The 21,568-nt window shown below is 58.7% G+C and overlaps 1 protein-coding gene across 1 annotated transcript in view; it reads right to left on the reverse strand.

The window, feature by feature from the left end:
* The window catches only part of TFDP1 (transcription factor Dp-1), a 47,311-nt gene extending 26,181 nt beyond the window's left edge, over nt 1-21,130 (reverse strand). The window contains exons 1-2 of the mRNA XM_032402561.1: nt 21,052-21,130; nt 2,656-2,722 (exon numbers count right to left, since the gene is read on the reverse strand). Coding sequence (XP_032258452.1) covers nt 2,656-2,722; nt 21,052-21,063 — 79 coding nt within the window. The 5' untranslated portion in view covers nt 21,064-21,130. The remainder of the gene's footprint in view (nt 1-2,655; nt 2,723-21,051) is intronic.
* Between the last annotated feature and the right edge of the window lie 438 nt (nt 21,131-21,568).

A 21,568-nucleotide genomic window follows, 5' to 3' on the forward strand; every position in this document is an offset into this window, starting at 1 on the left:
GGGTGTGGGGTGCAGGGGTGTGGGGCGTGGGGGTGTGGGGTGCAGGGCGCAGGGGTGCAGGGGTGTGGGGCGTGGGGTGCAGGGGTGTGGGGTGCAGGGGTGTGGGGCGTGGGGGTGTGGGGTGCAGGGGTGCGGGGCGCAGGGGCACAGGGGCATGGGGGTGTGGGGTGCAGGGGTGTGGGGTGCAGGGGTGTGGGGCGTGGGGGTGTGGGGTGCAGGGGTGCGGGGTGCAGGGGCACAGGGGCGTGGGGGTGTGGGGTGCAGGGGTGTGGGGCGCGGGGATGTGGGGTGCGGGGGTGCGGGGCGCAGGGGCACAGGGGTGGGGGCAAAAGGAGACCGGCCCCTGCCCCTCAACGCCCAGCCTGCACCGGGCCGGACCGCAGCCCTCCTGCCCCTCGAGGTCACTCCAGCAACAGCTCTCGGGCACACACTGCCGGCCACGCCCCTGGGCTCCCGGACAAGCTTGTGCCGGAGGGTCTGGCCCTCACTCACCACGACCCTGGCTGAGCCTTTGCCAAACCTCCTCGGGAAGTGCCTTGCAGTGACCGCTGAATCAGACAACACAGTGTGACCCCCACGGGCTCCTCAACCTAATGGAACACCAGTGAATGACCCAAGTGAAGAGCTCAAGTCAGCACCACACTGCCTGAAATTACCCTTCAAACTCCTGAGCCCGAAGCAAAGGGGACTGCGGGTGGAAACGGTCTCGACGGGCAGACAGGATGGGACGGAGCTTGAGCAGTCAGACAGCCTGGTCCTGCTCCGTCCACGGCCAGAACAGCACCGGGCTGCCCGTCCGACAGACAAACAGCTCTGTTGATCAGAAGAGCAGGAGAAGCCTGGCGGCACTCAGCCTCATGGGCAGGGCCAGAGCTAGGGAGCAGGTCGCAGAGATGTGGTCACGGGCTTTCTCACACCCAGAACACCCCTGAGGTGCAGGGGCAGGAGCCCCAGAAGAAGGCAAGGAGCGCAAGCACCTGGGAGGCCACGCTGGTCCCAGCAGAGGTGCAGAAGCAGAGGCAGAAGCCAGGAGAGCCTCGAGGGGCAGCTCTTCTGCGTCCAGCCATGAGTGGAGCACGGAACCCGCTGGGGGAGCGCCCCGGGCAAGATAAGGGGGCTGCAGAGCAGCCAGACCACACCCAAGGACACGAAATACATTAAACAGTGCAAGCAGCTAACACCGGAATATTCTAATGAACTCAAGAAGCTGTTTTCTGGTCCAATTCAACCCCCTCCCTCACCATCAGACTCCGCAGGACGCAAGCCCTCGTAAGAAGGAAAAGGAGACAAGCAGCATGTGATAATAAGTGAGACTCTCAGAGCATCCAAACAACGAAGACATTCAAGGTAAACACCAGAAGAAAAGATTTCCATATTTCCAAGGGAGCAAAGTTTGTGGACTTTTTTCACGATTATTTCTGCTTCATCACTCTAACAGAACACGTCATGCCTACAACTCCTGAAATTCTAAGGGTCCTGTCAGTTTCACTACAGCGTCTCTCACTCAGGCAATCTGTGAATGGTGAAAGCCACCGAGATAAACTGTCTGCACACGCTGAACCCCTCAGCGGGCTCTCCGTTCTTGCACAGGAAGCGAAAGAGCAAGGGATCCACAGAAAAGCAGGACACTGCTTACGACCTTCTGAAGACAGAGAAACCAGGAGAGCACGCGCGGACCCATGGCCCGTCCTGGGGGAGAGCGGCCAGTGGGACAAGGAAGACCAGCGGAGCCTGGACAGGGCGCAGGCCAGGGGCCCTGCAGGGCACGAGAGCGTCCGTGGGCATCTGAAGGTGTGACGTCCCAAAGCAACAGAGGGGACAGGGTATAAGCCCGCCACCCCAAACCACGCCGGCCTGCTGATCCACACAGGAAGGGCCCCACAGGGCAGGAGACGGCTGGGCTCCTGTCCCACTCACCAGCAACAGATGGACGGGAAGGGGCTGGGACACAGCACCCGTTTCGGGAGCCAAGAGATCCCGTGTCCGGGCCTCCATCCGGCTGACGCGGGCAGAGCAGAGGTGGCGGAAGTGACCGAGCGCTACGGGCAGCCGGCGGTCACCCGCCATCTCCTCTGATTGGCGCTCCCACGGCTAGTCCACCCAAGGAAACAAGCAGTGGGCTCAAACATACTGGCAGACGTTCCTCACGGTCACTCGACGGGGGGAGCCGTGGGGCCCCGGGGGGAGAAGGGGCTTCGACCAATCCACCTCCGCGCCTGCCCCTGAACATACACACACGGCTTCCTGACGGGGAGGACGCTCGTCCACACACGAGGTATGCACCATAAGCTTTGGATTCGAGTCTGTTCTGGTCGGCGCCCGTGTCCAGAGCCGACACCTGGAGGGCTCGCGGCGGCCCTGAGGTGGAGGAAAGCACATGCCTGGGTTCTCCGCACTTCTTCACATTCCCGAACTTCTGCGAACCGTATGACTTACAGACCAAGATGAACTCCACCGCTGCCGTGTGCCCGCAGGTGGCGTGTCCAGCTGAGCTCCGAACACCGCACCACCCCTTCCATCGGGGGCCCTGGGCCAGAGCACTCCCACAGCAGGGTCCCCACCGCTGACCAGGACTCTCACACCAGAGAAATTCACAAACACACCAAACTCAACACTCTTATCAACAGAATTGTATTTCAGAAAGAGACGCCTTACCTTTTCCAGGACTAAGGTTCTGGTCTATGAAGACCTTGAGTTCCCCGTTGGCTTCAATTAGACCGGCCTGCAGAAAGCAACAAGGACAATAAATAGCACATCTGAAAGAGCGACAAGCCAGCCCGTCTGAGGGTGGTGTAAAATAAAGCATTAAAAGATACAGTGGTCATAGTTATGCAAACAAGGGCAGGATGCCATGCAGGGAGAGCAAGGGCCTCCCGCCGCTGAGCTCTCTGGCTGGACACTCAGCAGAGAAAAGCTCACTCGAAGATGTCTGCCTTCGAAGCTTAGCCCTTGACGTATTAATTAAACACAGCTTTCGTAGATGAAGTCCACATATGCATTAAATGGCAAGCCTGAGACTGGCAGGGGCATACCTTGGGTGGACGTGGAAATTCATCTGACCATCTTGAGGGCAGCCTAGTAACGGGGCCCGAGGAGAGGGCTGGGTCAGAGCCCCAGGCACAGCAGTTCCTCCTGCAGCTGGGGAAACGTACCGCGGTGTGCAGGAGTCGGGCACAGCAGGACCGCAGGGTGCGCCTGGCGACCGGGGCACCCCGCCTCGGGAGCAGGGCGCCCGCACAAGCATGCTGGGGGCACCAGGGAAGTAACGTCCCAACGCACGGTGCGTAGAAAGGGCCTGCAGGGGCCCCCAGGATGCTACAGGTGGTGGTGTCCAGGCCGAGGAAGGACTGCTGCCTTGCTTTCTGCTTTTGTTTATCTCGATTTCCACGGGAAGCAGTGAGTCGTGGGCACCCTGCACTGCTGGCGTCCCGAGTCCAGCAGAGGGCGTGTGCATGCCGCACGGGGCCAGCACAGGTGCTCCTGCCTGGGGGGAAGGGGGTCCTGGGGAACCGAGCCTCCTGACTCCTGCCCTGCCGCGGGCACCTGTGGGCACTTGCTTACACACACTCACTCACTCACACGCATATGAGCACACACATCCATACAGACAGGGGCATCTACACCCACACGTGGACACGCATGTGCATAAACACACGCGCACGCACACGAACCACCACATGGGTCAGTCGAGCCCGGCAGACAAGCCTCTCCCTCCTGCCCTCGCCTCTGACCTCCAGCGACCAGGCCAGTGGGATTCCTGGCCTGGCGGGAGCACCCCCAAGAACGCCCAGGAGACCCCGTGGCCCAGGTGTTCAGGGACTCACGCCTGTGTCCACACTCACCTCACACACACCCACAGAAGCTCACATGCCTGTGTGCCTGGACTTGCTTCACGGGCTGTGTGAGCACAGGCCAGCCGTGAGGGGGTCTGAGCACAGCTTCCAGCGCCATCTTGCTTCTCCAGGAAGCCCCACTGCATCCCCACCCTGAGCAAATGCAATCCCCGGGGCACGGCTTAGCCTCCAGAGGGACACCTCCCAAGCACACCTGTGGCAGTGACAAGCCGGGAGTGCACACGCGCACAGCTCGCCTGGGCCTGGCGCGGGAGACCACCCACCTCGGCCCTGCCACATCCCGGGCACGGGTTCACTGTCTCCTTTGGGCGCACAGTGAACAAACCAAAGGCACCCAAATGCACAATCCACACAAGAGTTCAGAGCACACATCCGGACCCGCTGAGCTCACCGGAGATGGACGTCAGGCGCGCGTGGGTGAGGGGCCACCCGCACGGCCCCTGAGGTGGCAGCACCACATGGGCCACGTCTCCCGGACTCTCCAAAACCCCACCTTCCCATAGAAACTGAGGGAGCCAAGTGCGTGCCCGTGAGGACGATCACAGACTGAGGCCTGGCTGGGCTAGAAGATCACCGGCCAGGAGGTGGGTGAAGCGGACTCTCCACCTGCTGGAGGAGCAGAGCGACTCGCTCCGGGCCAGCGGGCCTGCACCAGGCTAGGCTGGTCCCAGCAAACAGGCTCAAAGTGCCCCAGAGCCACAGGACACCAAACACCCCAGAGCGAGAGCCTCAGCCCCCACGCTGACAGCAGCGCCTGTCCAACGGCCCCAGGCTCCCTGCACATCACGGGTGCTGCCAGTTCTTCCTCCCTCCCACGGCCCCAAGGGCTCCTCAGCCCCACGGACAGCGGCCCTGACCTCCTTGTCCACCATCCGTCCACACCAGAGCAGATGCACGAGCGGATGCCAGAGCCGGTGAGAACAAGGCCGTCACTGCCTGCGTGGGTCTGCCAAGGTGGGACCGGTGGGGCCCCACGTCTGCCTGACACTGGATGTGCGGCTCCCGCCCGGCGGTCACTGGGCGCGGCGGTCCTGGCCGCTCACGGGAATGCCAAGAATGCCGCCCCTCCCGCAGAGATGGCGATCCCAGTCGGCACAGCAGCAGCACAACCCTGGCGACCAAGCCCTCACAACCCAGACTGGGAACCAAGCTGGGCAGCCCCAGGCCCCCCTGGGGGACACCCAGTCCGACTCACGCCACCAGTCAGAGCAGCCCGGCCTCCCTGGAGAAGGCTGCATCCCCCCCGACACGCCGCCTGCAGGAGCCATCGACGAGCGGCCTGGACGGCCCTTTCTGGCAAGTCTGGGAACCAACGAGGGGGCCAGTCGCTCCCTACCGTCTCAATATCATGAGCCGGAGCTGAGGACTCACTGGAGAACATACAGAGCAGGACATAAAGGAAGACACTGGCAGAACGAAGAGGATGAAGGGAGCCACCCGAGCCCTGGACAAGAGACCCACCCACAAGCATCGTGTCTGCTCCATGGCACCAGGAAAACCCTAAGGTGAATCCCGCTTGGCAAGACACATTTCTGTGTCTTGCACCCCGAAAAAAGCTCCTGCAAGAAGGGGGCTGCACTTCTACAGGGGGCAGCACCGGTCGGCGAGGCCCCACCCACGTATGCAGCAGGCAGGGCCCAGCCCCCAGTCTGGTCCGTGAGAGCCCGGTGAGGCGCGGTGGCCCGGCACAAAGAGGCTGCCGCGTCCAGAGCAGGCTGTCCCAGCAGTGCCAGTCCTGACACTGGGCTAGGAAGACTGTGTGACGGGGCTGCCATTCCCTGCTAGGCCAGCAGACCAGGGGCCACAACCACCAGACGATGGCAGCGCCCCAGCCGCGACACCGCCTGAGTGCTACGGACCCAGGGGCCGCTTCTGGAACGGAATCAACTTCCCAGAGAGCTGCCAGGTCAGTAAAATACACACCTGCCTTATTCCCAAGCCAAGACCTACAGGACAGTAAACTGGACCAGGGAGAAGTCAAGCAGCTGGTGACTGGCTCCTGTGGATGCCTGCACTGTCCGCACTCAGGACAGTGACCAGTTTACCCCACGGCAAGTCTTCCAGGCACAGAAATGATCTGTTTCGGGACACAACGTGTCAGAATCACAGGAGGTGCAAGCTTGCTCTTCACTAAGGAAATTAGCTACTTTTAATGCTCATGGGTGATGTGGAGAACACAACGCAGAACACCTACAAACCAAGCCTGGGGGACGGTGCCCTTGTTACGGTTCAGACGTGGGAACCTGCGGGCCCCCAGCGCTCCGGCCGGGGCGGGATGCCAGGCTCCAGGAGGGTTCCACGCCACCCGACAGCCCTCTCCTCGCCCGGGGGTGTGGTGGGAGGTGAGGAGAGGTGGCGAGGCACGCGGGGGCGGCCACCATGGAGGCAGGTGCTCCAGGCACACGCCTTCTGGCTGCGGCTGACCTGGGCAGTGTGTCCACTGCGACCCAGCCACTCCCAGACTGAGCCACGGAAACCGTGCGGGAGAAGAAACGTTTACTGTTCTCTTAACCACTGAGCTCTGGGGTCGTCTGTTCCACAGTGATCAACGATTTTTCTCTAGAACGTAAGAGAAAGTGCTTCTTTTCACCAACTGGGAAGTCACTGAAAGTACTTTTGAAGCAAACTCTAACAGGAGCACACAGATTTGGCCCAAATTTCCTGGTGTAACATGCCTAACTGCCAATTATCAAAGACAAACAGTCATGAGCAAAATGAGCTATCTAGGTTTCCTGACCTCAGACAAAGACAACAGCACTTCACAAGTCCGTCCGTAGGGAGCGGCGGCCTGGGAACAAGGAGGCCCCGTGGCCCCCGGCTGGGCTGGATCGCCACCCATGGCCCAGCCAGCAAAGGCCTGACAGCCGGCGACGCCAGAGCCGGACAGACTCTCGGGGTCAACCAGCTTCCACGTTATGGATGACCTAAGCGGGTTCCGGTGCTGGTTCATCCTGCCTGAATGCCCACCCTCACTGCACAACCCAGTTCCCAAATGAGGCCTGAATCCAGGGCCCAGCCAGCTCGTCCCCCAATTCCGCTCTCTGTGAAGATGAGAAATCACTTCTGGGCTCGACCAACTCAGGGGGACACACTTCCCTGTTCCAGGCTGTGTGTCTACCGCGTCCGCAGGTGCACAGCCCCCCAGGGCCGCTCCCCTCCCGCGCAGCGGCTGGTACCGTGGAGCGCGGGGGGCACTGGGCATCGCTCGGCAGAAGCGTGAGGGTGGTGTGGAGTTCAGGAGAGAAGCAGGTCTGTCTGAACCACACAAATTCAGGGACATATGGAAAGGTCACCAGCATCATCACCCAGAACCCCACCGCCACCCCCAGGTCCCGGTCTCAGCCTTCCCCTAATGGTGCTTTTCTGAAACACCGCCCCCTTCATGGGGTGTGAGTCCCAAAGGACACAGAACACCTGATAAAGACCTCTGGGGCTGACCGTGGTGAGGTGCGGCAAGACCCAACCTAGTACAGCAGGAAATTACCATCACCTTTCCTGAGAAGAGCTCGCTACTGTGGATCTGATTTGTGCGACAGCTGTGAGACTCCCCGCGCAGGCGCCGACGCCTGGCGCCCCTCCCTCGCTGCTGTCCCCTGTGGAGCGGCCGCCCACCCTGGGCTCTCCTGTGGGGGGGCCCTGGGCGAGTCCCCACCTGCAGGACGAGGACAGCAGTGCGAGCCCACCTCCCTCACAGCCTCACAAGAATCACAGCATGACGTGCAAACCTTTACACACCCGCACCAGGGGACGAGTCGTCTCCACCTGCCCGCGACTATGGGGCTCCGAGCGGCCCCGGGGGCGCAGGACCGCCAGGGCTCCGGAAGGCCAGTGCAAGGTGGTCCCTGCGAGTGGTCGTCAGCAGCAGCCCAAAGATGATGAGGTCTACGAGGGGTGCGCAGCAGACACGTGGGGAGACTCCCTTCCCGAGGACGCGCATTATAACGCAGGCTGAGACCACACTCGACAAAGTCAACACTGACGTCTGTGTTGAATGTGCGGTGCGGCCTGAGAAAGGTGCCCGCTCCCGGAGCTCCTTCTTTACCGCTCTGTGGTCTCACACTTGCTTCCTGTCTCTCCATCAGGACGGACACGCGGCCTTCCTGCGGCGGCCCAGGTGTGCCACGCCCACGCGCTCAGCTCCTCTGCCCAGAGCCACGAGCGACGCCCCCGCCCTGCGCCTTCCACACGAGGAGACGCCAACACGTCGGTGACAGCCTCCCTGCGATGCTCCAACACGAACCCGCTGGTACAGGTTTAGTTAGTAAATACGACAGCCTCAGTTACACCCCAGACCCGGGCCCAGCAAAGTACCGCGGCCACACCACCCACGGCCCTCCTGTCTTCTGCCCAGAGGCGAGACCCGCACGGACGCGACTACAAGCATCGGAACACAGGCTGTGTTTTATATTTTAAGTTATTCCTGAAACTGTGGCTAATTTTAAGATAAGCGCATAGGATGTATTTTTCTCCAAAATCTTCATACTGAAGGTGCAAACCTTCCCTCCAGTAAGAAAACACCAAAATGCTAAATTTGTGTAAACATGTAAACCAGAAGCAGAAGCACTCGGCCACAGCTCACCTCAGTGTTTCTCACAAACATCGTTCATCCTGTCGTGTTTGCTACTCAGTGGAAACACGACTGCCAATCTGCTCCCGCGGTGGCTCCGAGGACCCGGCTCACGGCGCCAAAGCACAAGGCTGCACGGGACGCCGAGCCGACGGAGCCGCGACGGAATCGGGGCGGGACACTCTAGGTAATTCAGCAGAACCAGCAGGAAGTCACCGAGCTCCAGGCGTCACACACAGGCCGTGAGCCCTGGCGGTCCCGCGCCCCCGGGGCCGCTCGCTGCCCCCTAGTGGCCAGGCCCCACAGCAGACACAGCCCCGGGGCGGACGGCCCGCCCGCGCCCGCAGGGGCGCATCAGAGATGAAGCCAGAGCCGGGCTGCAGGGCGCAGCCTCACCGCCCCCTGAGCTCGGGCCCCGGGCGGGCAGGCCCCACACGTCCCGCCGCCTCTCTGCGCACCTTCACTCCCGTACCAGTTCCTTCCTGCTGCCCCCGAGCCCTGCTGGAGCAGAAGCCCCGCGGGGCAGGACACCGGCCCCGGGCAGCCTGGGAAGTGCTGGGCGGCCCCCACACGGCCACAGCAGGTCTCAAACAGACGGCAAGGCTGCTGCGACAGAACTGCACTTCCTAGAAGAGGCAGCGGGCCGGGCAGTTTGCCAACTGAGATGCAGACATAATTCCAAGACAGAAGCACGAAAACACCAAGACGGGGCCAATGAGGCGATGAAGAGTTGAGGTTTCAAGCGGTGTCATGAGGACATGGAAACCTGGAAAAGCCAGCACAGAAAGAGAAACCTACACACCCATCTCCTCACTGATACTCACACAGAACACCAGCAGGTGCCATTGTCCAGGCGCCTGGAAGGAATCCACAAGGACCTTGAGAGAGGAACCTCCCTCTGCGGACCTCGCCCTCAGTTCTGCTCCTGACTTTTCTCCTTCCAGAGGGCCCCCAGCGGCGGCGAGGGCCCCAGCTACAGCATCAGAAGCACCTGTGGGCCGGGGGGCACGGAGTGCGCAGCTGCTGCTGGGGACACCCGCATGGGCCGACGGGGAGAACGAGAACATCCACCCCCAGTGCTCCTTGTACCAGCAGTGACCTGGCCTGAAAGATGGCAGTGGGGCCCTCTCACAGAGGCAGCAAAGACACCGAGTACCAGCAGCGATCCCACCACAGACGCACACAGGGCCCGACGAGACTCCCGAACCTCCCTGAAGGATACGTGGCACCATCACTGAGCGGAAACGTCCAGATGGCAAATCCCACCGCAGAATGCTGGACGCTCCTCAACACAAGCTCCAGGGGTGATCTAAGGAAGGACCTGAGTCAAGAGGCATTTGGAAGGCCCGGGGACCCGCAGCGGGACCCGCCCCTCACTGCACCCCGTGGGTCCCATGGAGACCCTGCAAACACCCCTCGACTGCAGAGCAAACAGGACCAGAGCCTCCAACACCACCACCGCCCCAGCCACAGACGCCCCTCGAGGACGGGCCCAGAGGACAGCCTGTGGACGCCCTGCCTGCACCCAATGTGGGACGTGAGGGGCTCCCACCTGTGGAACGTCGCGGCCCTGCCCAATCTCCCCCCCTGGAGTGTGGCCTGACCTAGTGACGAGATCTGCAAAAGCAGGCTGGGTTTCAGGAGCCATGTCTTGCTGGCTCGCTCTCGCTCCTTGTGAGCGTGTGGGCCTCGCCCCATCCCCTTCCCCCCTCACTCTGGCCACATTAGCTACCCCCACAGAGGGCCCACAAGGCCAGGAACCGAGGGCAGCCTCCTACCAACAGCCCGGAAGTGAACGCATCCCGCCGTGGACCAGGTGAGTGAGCTCAGGCACGGTCCTGCCCACAGGGACCTCAAGCCATCAGTCCACTTCGGGTCCTGGACTGGGAGCCGGCCCAGCTGCAGCCGAATCTGGAGCCACAGAAACCGTGGGTAACAACGCTGTAGTTCCAGGCTGCCTGGGCAAGCCATGACAAGGCCGACCGCACATGCGGACGCGCTGAGGCCCGTGCCCTCGACTCTGAGCACTGGACACCTGCCTGCCCACCTGCCGCGGGTTCTGTCCTTGCACAGAAAGGGCACCACGGTGACGATCGGATGTGGCACATTATGCAAAACAGCCTAAGGTAGAGCCAAGGTTCATCACATGAAGAACAGGTTGCAAGTGGACAAAAGAGTGAAGTGGAAACAAGTAGGAACGCTACACCCAGAGGGGCTTCAGACCGAGCCCCTGCCCTAAAGAGCACACGTGAGCTAGTGATCCTGCCTCTACCCAACCCGCCCGCTCTGCAGAGACCACCGCACTCCCACGGCAGGGACGGCGCCCTGAGCCGCCCGCCAGCAAACTCCGCTTACAAGGAAGCTCCCGGAAACGACCTAAATGCCCTCAGCAGGACCAAATACATGAGGACACAGCCAAACAAAACACCGGCTCTCCCTGGACGCAAACCGTTCAAACTCCCAGACGCTAGCTCTCCAACAATACTAACAAACTATCGTTCATTATTTTGGGCGTCTTTAGAGATGCACACTAGAATACTTAATGGAAGGACAACGTGTTTGGAACCAGCTTACGATCCCCCGGCGGGCGGAGCAGCATTACTCGGGACGGAGCAGGGTGTCAGCACCACACTCTTTCTGCACGTGCGTATGTCTCTAATGTTCCACGGAAGTGGCTTTTCTGTTTATACCTGCCAATGTACCTAGGAGGAGTTGTGGAGTCGAACAGCAGGGAACAGAACGTGGGAGTCCATTTACGTAACGTATGAGAGATGCGTATGTTTAAACACACACAGCTAGGGAGTTAGCCCCCAATCATCACCAGCACATTAATAGTCGTCACCCTGGACTATGATTTTCAATAACCATTAGCTTTCTGATATCCTCTGAATTCCTACTGAAACGCTGTTTTGTAACTGGATAAAGCGTAAGGCTGGATAAAACAAAGGATACGGGCCCCAAGGATAGCGGATCTAGTGGTGATGAGGGACGAGTCAGGATGCAGGCTAGAGGCTGCAGATCGGAGGTCAGGACCCGGAGGGGCAACCACAGAAAAGAAACCAAGATGGCGGCAAGAGCCAATGGAACAGAGGTCCACGTCCACAGACTGGACAGAGCAGGACGGAAGGTCCCGGGGAGCTGGTCCCGAGCCCCAGGCAGGGCAGTGGTGGCTAGAGAGCAGAAGGGGAAGTCTGGAGAGCACACGCACAGGCTCCCGCCAGGAGCGCACCCCAGTGAGCAGCCGTAAGAAACCCACATCCTCAGGACAGAGCCCAAGTCCATCGGTGAGGGGCGACCTGGGAGGTAGGAGTCAAATTTGCAAATCCCAGCAAGTGGAGGGGGAGGGGAGGAGCGGGTGTGGCCCGGGGGAAGGGGGTACTGCCAGCAGGGTCTCTGAAATTTAGGTGAGAACGTGGGTTCTCTGCCAGGGGCCACCCACCAGCAGCTGACAAACAAGGTACGGTTGTTCCTGCCGCCCCCTCCTCCAACAGTCAGCAGAACGACTCACAGCCCAGGCCAAGCTCTCCCGCATTCTCCTCACTGCTTCAAGACGGGCAGTCTCTCCCAGCACAGGAGTGCCCGCACCCCTTGGCTCCTGTGAGCGCCACCAGAGATTCGGCATAAATTAGTGTCTCCAGCTACCTCTGCCCGACTCCACCCACCAAGCAGGACCCGAATGTCAACCAAATGCAGAACCACTGCAGTATTATCCCCCACCCCACTTCAGAAAGCACGGGCACACGGCCTCCCACTCACACCGAAACACAAGCTCTGTGCTGCTCCTTGGATTTGTCCCTCTCGCTCCCCAGAGGTGCCGCCCTTCCTAGACAGACGCAGCCGGAACCACAGCATCTGCTTTTCTTCCCTATCTGACTGCACTCTGCACTTCACCCTTTGCCTTTTTGCCAGAAAAATGTCAAATTTATTCTAGAGCACGGAGAAATGCAAAACTGCCTGGAAGAAAATATAACATGGCTCCAAAACAATGTTTAAGTATTTGCCTACGTCTCACTTTCTGGCGTTTCTACGGCCAATCTGCACAGAGGTGGTGCGGTATGTTGTGTCCTGCATTTTCATAGGGGCCTGACGAGGACTCGTAACGTGGAACACAAAGCAGCAGTCCGGAATGTGATTTATCAGTAAGCCATTCCCCAGCAGAACAGGAGTCCGCCTTCTTTATAATGACAAAGGCTGAGCCAACCAGATGGCCACACTGAGTGCTCTTCTCCTTAACCAAAGTCCATGCTATTTAACTGGCCCACACTCACCCTCCTGACAGCCGGACCCCAGCCTCAACCCCTAAAGGGGGAGCCCCAGGGGTCAGAGGCTCCATCCACCCAGGACGAGTTCCCGCTGCCCACGTCCCATGCAATTTGTCCAAACTGTAGTCAGGGCAAGTTGGGGAGGAGGCAGGGCAGAGACTTGTCTGCAGAGAGACTGGGGTTGAGGTGAGGAACGGGGCTAAAACAGGCCTGGGGACCCTGGGCTCCTGGCGGAGAAGCATCCCCCCTATACCCCGTCTCCAGGAGCCTGCTGCCCCCTGCACCCCAGCTCGGTTCCCAAGTTCAGGCCCTAACAAGGAGCCGATTCCCTCACTAGGAGTGGGTCCCCCCCAGAGCTCTGATTAGACCAACCACTCACAGCCACGAAGCATGTCTACGAGACCCGGGCCTGCGATGAGCTCCCAAGCTGTTCAAAGCCATACGCCTCGCTCTCAGAACCCATCCAAGTGTTGCCAGGCTGGGCAGGACACGTGATGTGCCTGGCCCTTTAATCTTCACTGCCCCGAGAGAGGAAGGGATAGGACACTTGTCACCTTCGTTCTACCAACGAGTCACCAAGCCCTCTGAAGACTCAGCAAGACGGACAGCTGGACTCAGAGCCCGCAGTGTGGGTCTGCTCAAAATCACTGCGTCCATCCTGACACAGACATCATTTCCAGGAAACGCCCACGGTCCCGTGGCTTTGAGTGGAGGGTGGCGGGGTCCAGGCCTATAGGGCTCTCCTAGGAGTAACAGAGCCAGAGATGGAGACATTTCTGCTCACGGAGTGTCTTTATTTTATCAGCTAATTTAAAAACATGCTACTCTAGGGGCGCCTGGGTGGCTCAGTTGGTTAAGCGTCTGCCTTTGGCTCAGGTCATGATCCCAGGGTCCTGGGATCGAGCCCCACATCGGGCTCCCTGCTCCGCGGGAAGCCTGCTTCTCCCTCTCCCACTCCCCCTGCTTGTGTTCCCTCTCTCGCTGTCTCTCTGTCAAATAAATAAATAAAACCTTAAAAAATAAATAAATAAAAACATGCTACTCTAACTTCTCTCCTAGAAAAGCTACTGCAGGGCACTTTCTCCCTTTCAGAAAGACCCTAAATTCCCTCTCAACAAAAACCAAGTCACCAAGGCCAGGAGCTTGAACAAGGACCACAGTCCTTCACAACCTCCAAGGTGCTCCCTGGGGCCCAGGTGGGGCCCCTCGCAGGGGAAGGAGTACTCCACAATCCAGAGTGAGCAGTTTCTAGCCATATGTCACTGCAGCAACGACCTAGAATGCACAAGAGGTCGGGGCCTCAGCCATCAAACAAACTGACCTGCACACTAACCACCTCCTCACCCCTCCTGCCCTCAAAGTGCGATGTGGCCATGCAGCTCCGTGGGGGCCACTGTCCAGTTTGTCAAGGAAAGAGGAGGTACGCCCACGGGAGGTAAGTGCCCCCAGGGCGCCCCCACTTCCGGCTGGGAAGTGTTCCAGCATCTAGGTCTACAGGCCCCGTTTCAAAGCTCTCTGCAGTTGCAAAACCCCATGAGATTGTAATTTTGTGACTTCCCTCCTGCCTGAGCTGGTGCTTGTGCTGGGGGAGGGCACATCAGGGCACCCTAAAACAAGGATGGGACACCTCACAATCCACAGCCATCTTACTGTAAGCCTACGTATTTAGACAGTATTAAGACAGACATTCATCTTTTATGCTGTATTTCGTTACAAACAAGGTACCTCACTTTTAAAAAAGCAAGGGTTTCAGAAGTGCAGAAGTACTGATGACCTCCAGGAACGAACAACTTCGGGATGATCTGGGTTAACTACAAAGTGCGCTGCACCAAAGCCGCGTATGACTTAATAACTGACCCCCGCACTCAGCCTTGGGACAAATTTGCAGGTTGGACTCCCACATAAATACCGCCCTCTTTATCCTCCCTCCCTGCAAACCAGGATTTAGGGTCTGTCAACACAGGAGGAATAAGATATTGTCACTCAAATCCTCATTTTTCGGAAGAGCAAATAAAACAAGAGAAACGTAAGACCCCTCCGAGGTAGAGTCCAAGTCATTAATACTTGCAAGCAGAGGAAGGAAGATCCTGCGCAAGGCTGAGCAGACCCGATGAGCTATACTTATCCTGCACTGTCATTACTCAGGAAGTTACATGAACACCGGCCGCTGTCCTGAACATGGGCCTCAGAGAGTCCTGCGGGTCGCACTGAATGAAGATGAACAAAAACACACTAACTCATTAAACACAGCACAAACATTTAAACTACCTAAAAACTATCTGTATTTAACATTAAAATTCAGGGTATGAATTCAAGGTATATTTCCCATAGGTTTACAACGAAATCATTTTATATTTACAACTCTTGCTAGAATGACCAAGGCAAACCTAATGTTAACATTTTGCTGTGAAATGATGAACAAAGGTTTAATATCCTAAATTTATAAAGAGTGGATGCAAATAAATCAACAGGAAACAGACACTGGAATAGGAAAATGAGCACAGGACACACTCATCAATTCACAGAGAAACACATTTTAAAAGGAAAACATTCAACTTGTGTCAAGAGATGCAAACTAAAACAAAACACAATTTAAAAGTTTACCTACCAAAGGAAGCAACTTTTCTGGGCTTTTAAACCGAATTTCAAACCGAATGTCGTTACAATGAGCTCTCTGCCATAACCTAATGGGTAAGTATAACCCAGCACAGTCCTTCTCAGAGACAGCTTGTGCACACACATGCCCGCCCGTGTCCACGCACAATTCCACGACCGAGGACTCAGCCCTGGATGTCATCACAGATTGGCGCAAGGTTCAGAAGAGCTGGCCGGAAAGCACGGGAACCGCCGGCGCTGGAGATGGGGGACCTAGGGCGCGTCCACATGGCGGGACGGGCATTTGCCAAACCGGCGGGCATTCGGCCCTCCCTGAGGACCCTCGGGCGGCCTGCACGGCTGTGCTCCTGGTAGCTCCTAAACACCTCTTTGTGCTAGTCGTCTGTTATTAAGACCCTGGAAAAACTGCAAACAATCTAGAAGGTTAAATGACAGACACTAACACTGGATGTTATGTGTACGGTTCAGCCAAGAAATTCAAACAAGTGGGCTAAGAAAGGGCTTCCACTCTAAAGCAAGGATTGGGGACTGAATAAATACTTGCTTGAATTTAAAGTAACGTGTTTAGGCTTGTATCCATTTTGATTTCCCATTTTACCTCACCTTTTCAATAGCCTACCATCTACAACTCCCCAACGTGAATAAACATACAGCTGCCAAACCCACCGCGGACACCTCCCTCGCATGTCACAAGACAGAGTCAGAAGGTGCCTGGGGGGGGTCCCCCTCTACTTCGGCCAGCGCCGACACCCCACAGCCCAGACGACACGCCCTCAGCAAGCACCTGCTGGGCGACCCCTCCCCGCCCCGCTCTTCCCTGGAAACCCAGTCCCTCCTCACAGAGGGTGCAAAGCTCAACACAGGACAAGCCTGGTACGGATTCCGAACGAGAACTTCCTAACTGTTCTACACTGAAAAGTAATAAGGTGTTTTAAACACTTAAAGAGAAGAGCTTTTCAGAAAGGCGGCTCTGTGATCTGTGAGGAAAGCGTCCCCTAGAAGCCGCACCACCAGCCAGGCCGTGCACAGACACCACAGGCCCTTTTCCCAACGGTTTGAGACCGTGAGAAAGACACCCTTTCATCTTTTGAGTTTTACACCAGGAATTCATTCGTCCAACAGTTTGACAGAGAGATGTTCCAGGCTGACACTCAATCGAGCTGTCACTTTCTGCTTGGGACCCCATCCCAGAGTTTCCCCAGTGCATCCTGCGCGGAAAAACGTCCAGTCTGAACCATGAGAAGCCCGGGTAAGAGCAAGGCCGCCACCCCAGCACTCGTCACTCGGTAACCTGCGGGCACGCCGCCAACGCCCCTCTCCATGTCTGATGTGACGTCACCGCTGCACGAGTCAGCATCAGATCCCACAACTCTCTGCAGCCGAGACTGAAGGAAACTGCACGTTACCGCGTTACCACGTTTATTTCTTCAGCCCTCATTTTGCCATCGAGGCCTGGGTCTGAAAAATGATACTCGGTACGTGTATTTTTAGATAAGCTCATTAGTCTCCTAGTGGTATTAAAGCAGGCCTCATTACCTCATCCCTCCAAAGCTTAGATGGGGTGCATTCTTCCTTGGTCTCCAGCTCTTGAGGACACCATTCAGAGAATTTTCCACAAACTCACACAACACAGAGTGGAGTCACACACCAGCTCTCGAAACGGGAGGCCACGTGCGCTGCAGAGGGTCTGACAGACCACTCCTCCAGTTACCACTGCGCTGCCCACAGCCCCGCACCGGGCCCCCCGCAGGCAGGCCGGCCTTCTGGCTCCCACACCTGCAGCCCGCAGAGGCGGCCCCGCAGAAGCATCTCTGCCAGTCTACGACCAGCTATCTCCCTGTTCTTTACAGACCTTCACCGTCCTGGACGAGGACCAGAACACGGACTTCCCACTGGGGCTCTGCCGGTAACCTTGAGGAAATCCGCAAACCCCTGTGGGGCCGCAGCACACACACCACACGTGCGCACACAGCAGTGCACGCAGCGGGCACGCGGACACACTGGCGTCAGATGCCTTCCCTCTCCTCCTTCACCCAAGGGTAATCTCTAACACAATGAGTACGTTTAAGCCATTGCAAGGTCTGTATTTTCTCTGAAGTCGACATTCACCCCTGGAGCCCTTCTCAGGCTGGAAATGGGACTGTCTCCTCAGCCTGGCGAACCTCCCCATTCATGATCTGTGTCCATGGGAGCCTTGGTTGGCACAAAACGAAATTCAGACACCTAGCTCCACCAACCAGTACACAATCTACAGTCTTCACCTCCCCGGGTGATGAGCCCCATGACGGAGGGACAGGTCCACAGCTGTGGGAGCAGAGACCCACGCGGTCCAGGGGCGGCAACTGAAATGTCACCATGTGCCTTGCCCGGCCGAGACTCCGTAGGACTGTAGAAACACTGCCCACGATGCTCATCTATGGAGGGCCCCAAGCTTCCGGGCTGACCGTGGAGGGGCAGCCTGCGTGCAGCCAGGGGGTCCCGCGGGGGCGCTGGTGGGAGGCCCTGAGGCAGTTCTCTGCTGGTTGCACTGACCCCCAGGCGTCGGCCTCCAAAGCTGTCCCCAACTGCGGGAGGGACCGCCATCATCATGTGGCAGGCTCTACAGCCAGGGAACTCCCGCCCCAGATCCCAGCACCCGCCAATACTCTCATATTAAATTCTGGAAGTGAATCCCAGAACTGTTGCTCACGGTCACCTCTGGCAATGACTGAGCTGGGGGTCTCGGTCACTTCCAAACTGTGCTTTGCACCAGCTGAGCTTTCTTCCATCCATGCCAGGTATGAATACGGAATTTAGATTTCTACCATTTCAATTTCTCGTTGCCTGCTTATACCAACATAATTCCAGTAAACGAACGTCAAAGGCCTACAGCCCACTCAGCCCTTGCTGCCCAGCCAGCTCCCTGGAGACGGGCGGCCGCGGGCCTCCACCCGGACGCACTGCCCCAGGCCGCAGAGCCGTCTGTGTCAGCCCAGAGTAAAGCCAGGGAAACAGGAGGGCAGTTGGGGTCCTGCCCCCAGGACACCTGACGGCAGCCCACTCACTCCTGTCACACACACCTCCAGGTGAAGAGACATGCTTGCAAAATGCAGCGCTCGAGACTAATCATGAAGGAATCTGGCTTATTTTCACGTTGCTAGAAAATGCAAGGGTTTTTTTTAAGGAAAGGAATTACAGTGTTTTGTCTAGATATCCTTTTTAAACTACAGAAATATTTATTTGTGTTCTAGAAACAGAAAACACAAGGTGCATTCAGCACCAGAGCAGCTGGGCTCCAGGTCCAGGCTCCTGCAGGTCCCACACACCCACCTCCGCGCTCTTCCTGTCCTACCATTTCAGTGGAAACAGCATGGCTTCCTCAGGGGCCTCCACCCCCATCACCCCTGCCCTGCCCTCCCATGCCTCCGGGGTCCCCCCAGGCCCTCCTGCCCCTGGGCAAACCCCATTCCCCCATCCATCCTCTACCCCCCCAACCCCTGGCCCCTCCACGTCCCAGCCCCCCCTCCAGCCCCCTGCCCCCAGGGCCCCCTCATACCCCTGCGGCACCCCCATACCCTTGGCTCCCCTCCTGCCCCAACACCCCCACCCCTGGGCCTCCCCCATGCCCCCAGCGCCCCCTCCACCCCCATTGCTCCAGGCCCCCTGGCCCCTGCAAGCTTCATGAGAGCAGCTGAATGGCACACCTGGCTCTCTCCGCCGGGCACGGGCACTCATCAAACAGCGAAGGATGGACAGGATGGATGCATGAACAGAACAAGCAGGTCGGCCTCGACTCGGGCATTTCCCCTCGTCCCCACATGCCGAGAACTGAGGCAGACATACTGCACACAGGAGCCACAGGCCTGGCTCTTGTCAATTCTAAACTGAGACACGCCCACAACAGGATGAGTGAAAAGATACAGGTCTTCCCAGAAGATGACACCAGGCCCCTCCACCAGAGACACAGTTCGGGGGGTTAGCCTACAACAGCGGTCTGCATGCCTAGATGCCCGCCCAGGGCCACGGCGTGGCCCACAGCTCACCGGTCGGGATGGCCGTCGCGGCCCCGGGCCTGCTGCCCCTCCCTAGGCCCTCCAGCTGGCTGCCCCTCTCCCTCAAGGGGTGGCTCCTGCTCTTTAAAATCTGCCCACACCCACCACCCCATCACCCTCAGTGAACAGGCTCAAGCCGTCCAGCGCCCCCAAAACCTGCTGGTGTCCCTGGACCTCCACTGGAGGTAGGAAGCTGCTACGCCATTTTCCTGTATCCTCTTCACCAAATCTGCCTGACCCTTACCTGTCCCCTACATTTGTCCTCCTTCACTATGACCCCCAGAACCTAACTGCAGCCCGTTCCAGCCCTCCACAGAAACCCCAGAGCTCTGTAAAGTTGGGATCCCAGCCACCCCCCTTTAACCCAAGGAAGGGGCTCAGCTCCCGCCTGTGCTTATGGGCTCTGATCTTACACTTACTCAAACTGCAGCGCCACCTCCTAAATTAACCCCTGCTGCTTCCCCCCAACACCGGCTGTCAGAGTCCTCTTCCCAAACTCAGACGTCATACCCCTACTTAAAAAAACAAGGCAGTTAGAGGAAAAGCCGAACGCCTTTCCTTGGACCACACTCCCCATCCCAGCCTGATCCATCAGCCCTGCTGAGACCTGGTTCCAGCCACACCTGACGTCCCCAGCTCCCAGGACAGAGAGGCCCTTCGCCTCTGCTTCTCCTCATACCGTTTCTCGGCCTGAACTACCCCGCTCCACCCTCCAGTGTGTCACCCACTAAAAGCTCCAGGGACACCCAGCCAGGGGGCTGCCCTGAACTTTGCAGAGGCCATCACGGGCTCCAAGAGGGCCTCCCGACAAGGAGTGCCCCAGCCTCTGAACACAGTTAATAAAGTCAATCAACGTGCCTTCCTGGAGCACTCACCCCAGCACTGACTCCAACAGAGGCTCCCTCTGAGACTCCTACCTCATCTGTTACTGAGCACACACCACCTGCCGGGCATCTGTGGGGGATAAATGCCAGGGAACAGGGCACAGCCATCAACAAATGTGACCAGAGGTGATAACCACAGCCCCACACTGTGTGCAGATTATGACTTTAACTTAAACCCCACCACGCAGGGCGCAGTGCGTGTTCTCACACTCTCTGCCAAGTGAAACACCGCACTGGAGGGCAGGAGCCTAACAGCAGCGCGTGCCCCACGGCGGCAGAGCGCGGGCATGCCTCCAGCGAGGCTTTCTGGGGAATGACGGGAAGGCTGGACACCTATCGAGGGGTTGCAAGATGCAGGACAGCTCGTGGGTCAGGCAGATGCCGCTCATCTGGGCTGTGTGTCCACTCTGGGCAGCAGATACCAAGCGGCCCCCTGCACCGATGACCGCGGAACAGCTGCCCGAGGTCACAGTGCAGCAAAGAGCACAGCACCCAGGAAACAGACTGGCCTTGGACCTAAAAGCCTGTTTCTTGGAACAAACATATTCTAGAGTTTCGTGACAAATACGGAAAAAGCTAAAGTAGGATTTTTCACATTTCATTAGTCACCAAATTTCATTTTTCTGAGGCAAAAAAAACGAGGCCAAAGCAAGCGCTTAGGGCTGAACTAACTGCGTCCCCTCCACACAAGCAGGTGCTCGGGGTCCCTGCGCGCCCGGCCTCACTGAACACAAATGCTCGGAACGAGCGGGTGACCCCGCCTGCAGGACCGGCGGCCGCGGCCGAAGCACGGCCGGACAGCGAGAACGCGTCCGCAGACGGAGCAGACGTACTTACATCTTTTGCCATGTTACCAGATCCGTGAAATCGATGCTATAAATGTTCACCCTCCAGAGAAGAAAACTGATTTTGCTGGTAAGAAAGACGGAAAGACAAGAAATGAGTAAGAACGAAAACCCCGGGGGCCCCGGCACCCCCTCCCCCGGAGCGGCCCTCCCTCCTTTCCAGACCCACGGCCCGGCCTGCGGGCAGCTGCCCCCCGGCGCCCGCGCCCCCCGACAGCGGGTACAGCCCACCGGCCCACACAAAGACCCGGCCGCCCGCGGCCACCCGCGGCCACCGTGACAGGTGGGCTTCCGGCCCGGCGGGCCTGTCACCCGACCGCCGCCGCCGCCGCCGCGCGCGCGCCTCCCGCGCCGGAACCGGCAGTCGGGTCAGCACCGCCCCCACCCCGCGCCGCGCCCGCGGGGCCCCCAAGAACCCCGCGCTCGGGCCGACCCCGGCGCCCCGGCCCCCGGCCCCCGCCCGCGCGAGCGCCGCTGCTCCGCGGGAGTCCCGCCCGCAGGGCCCCCGC

This window comes from Phoca vitulina, unplaced genomic scaffold, assembly GCF_004348235.1.
Source record: "Phoca vitulina isolate PV1807 unplaced genomic scaffold, GSC_HSeal_1.0 scaffold5, whole genome shotgun sequence".
NCBI classification, from domain to species: Eukaryota; Metazoa; Chordata; class Mammalia; order Carnivora; family Phocidae; genus Phoca; species Phoca vitulina.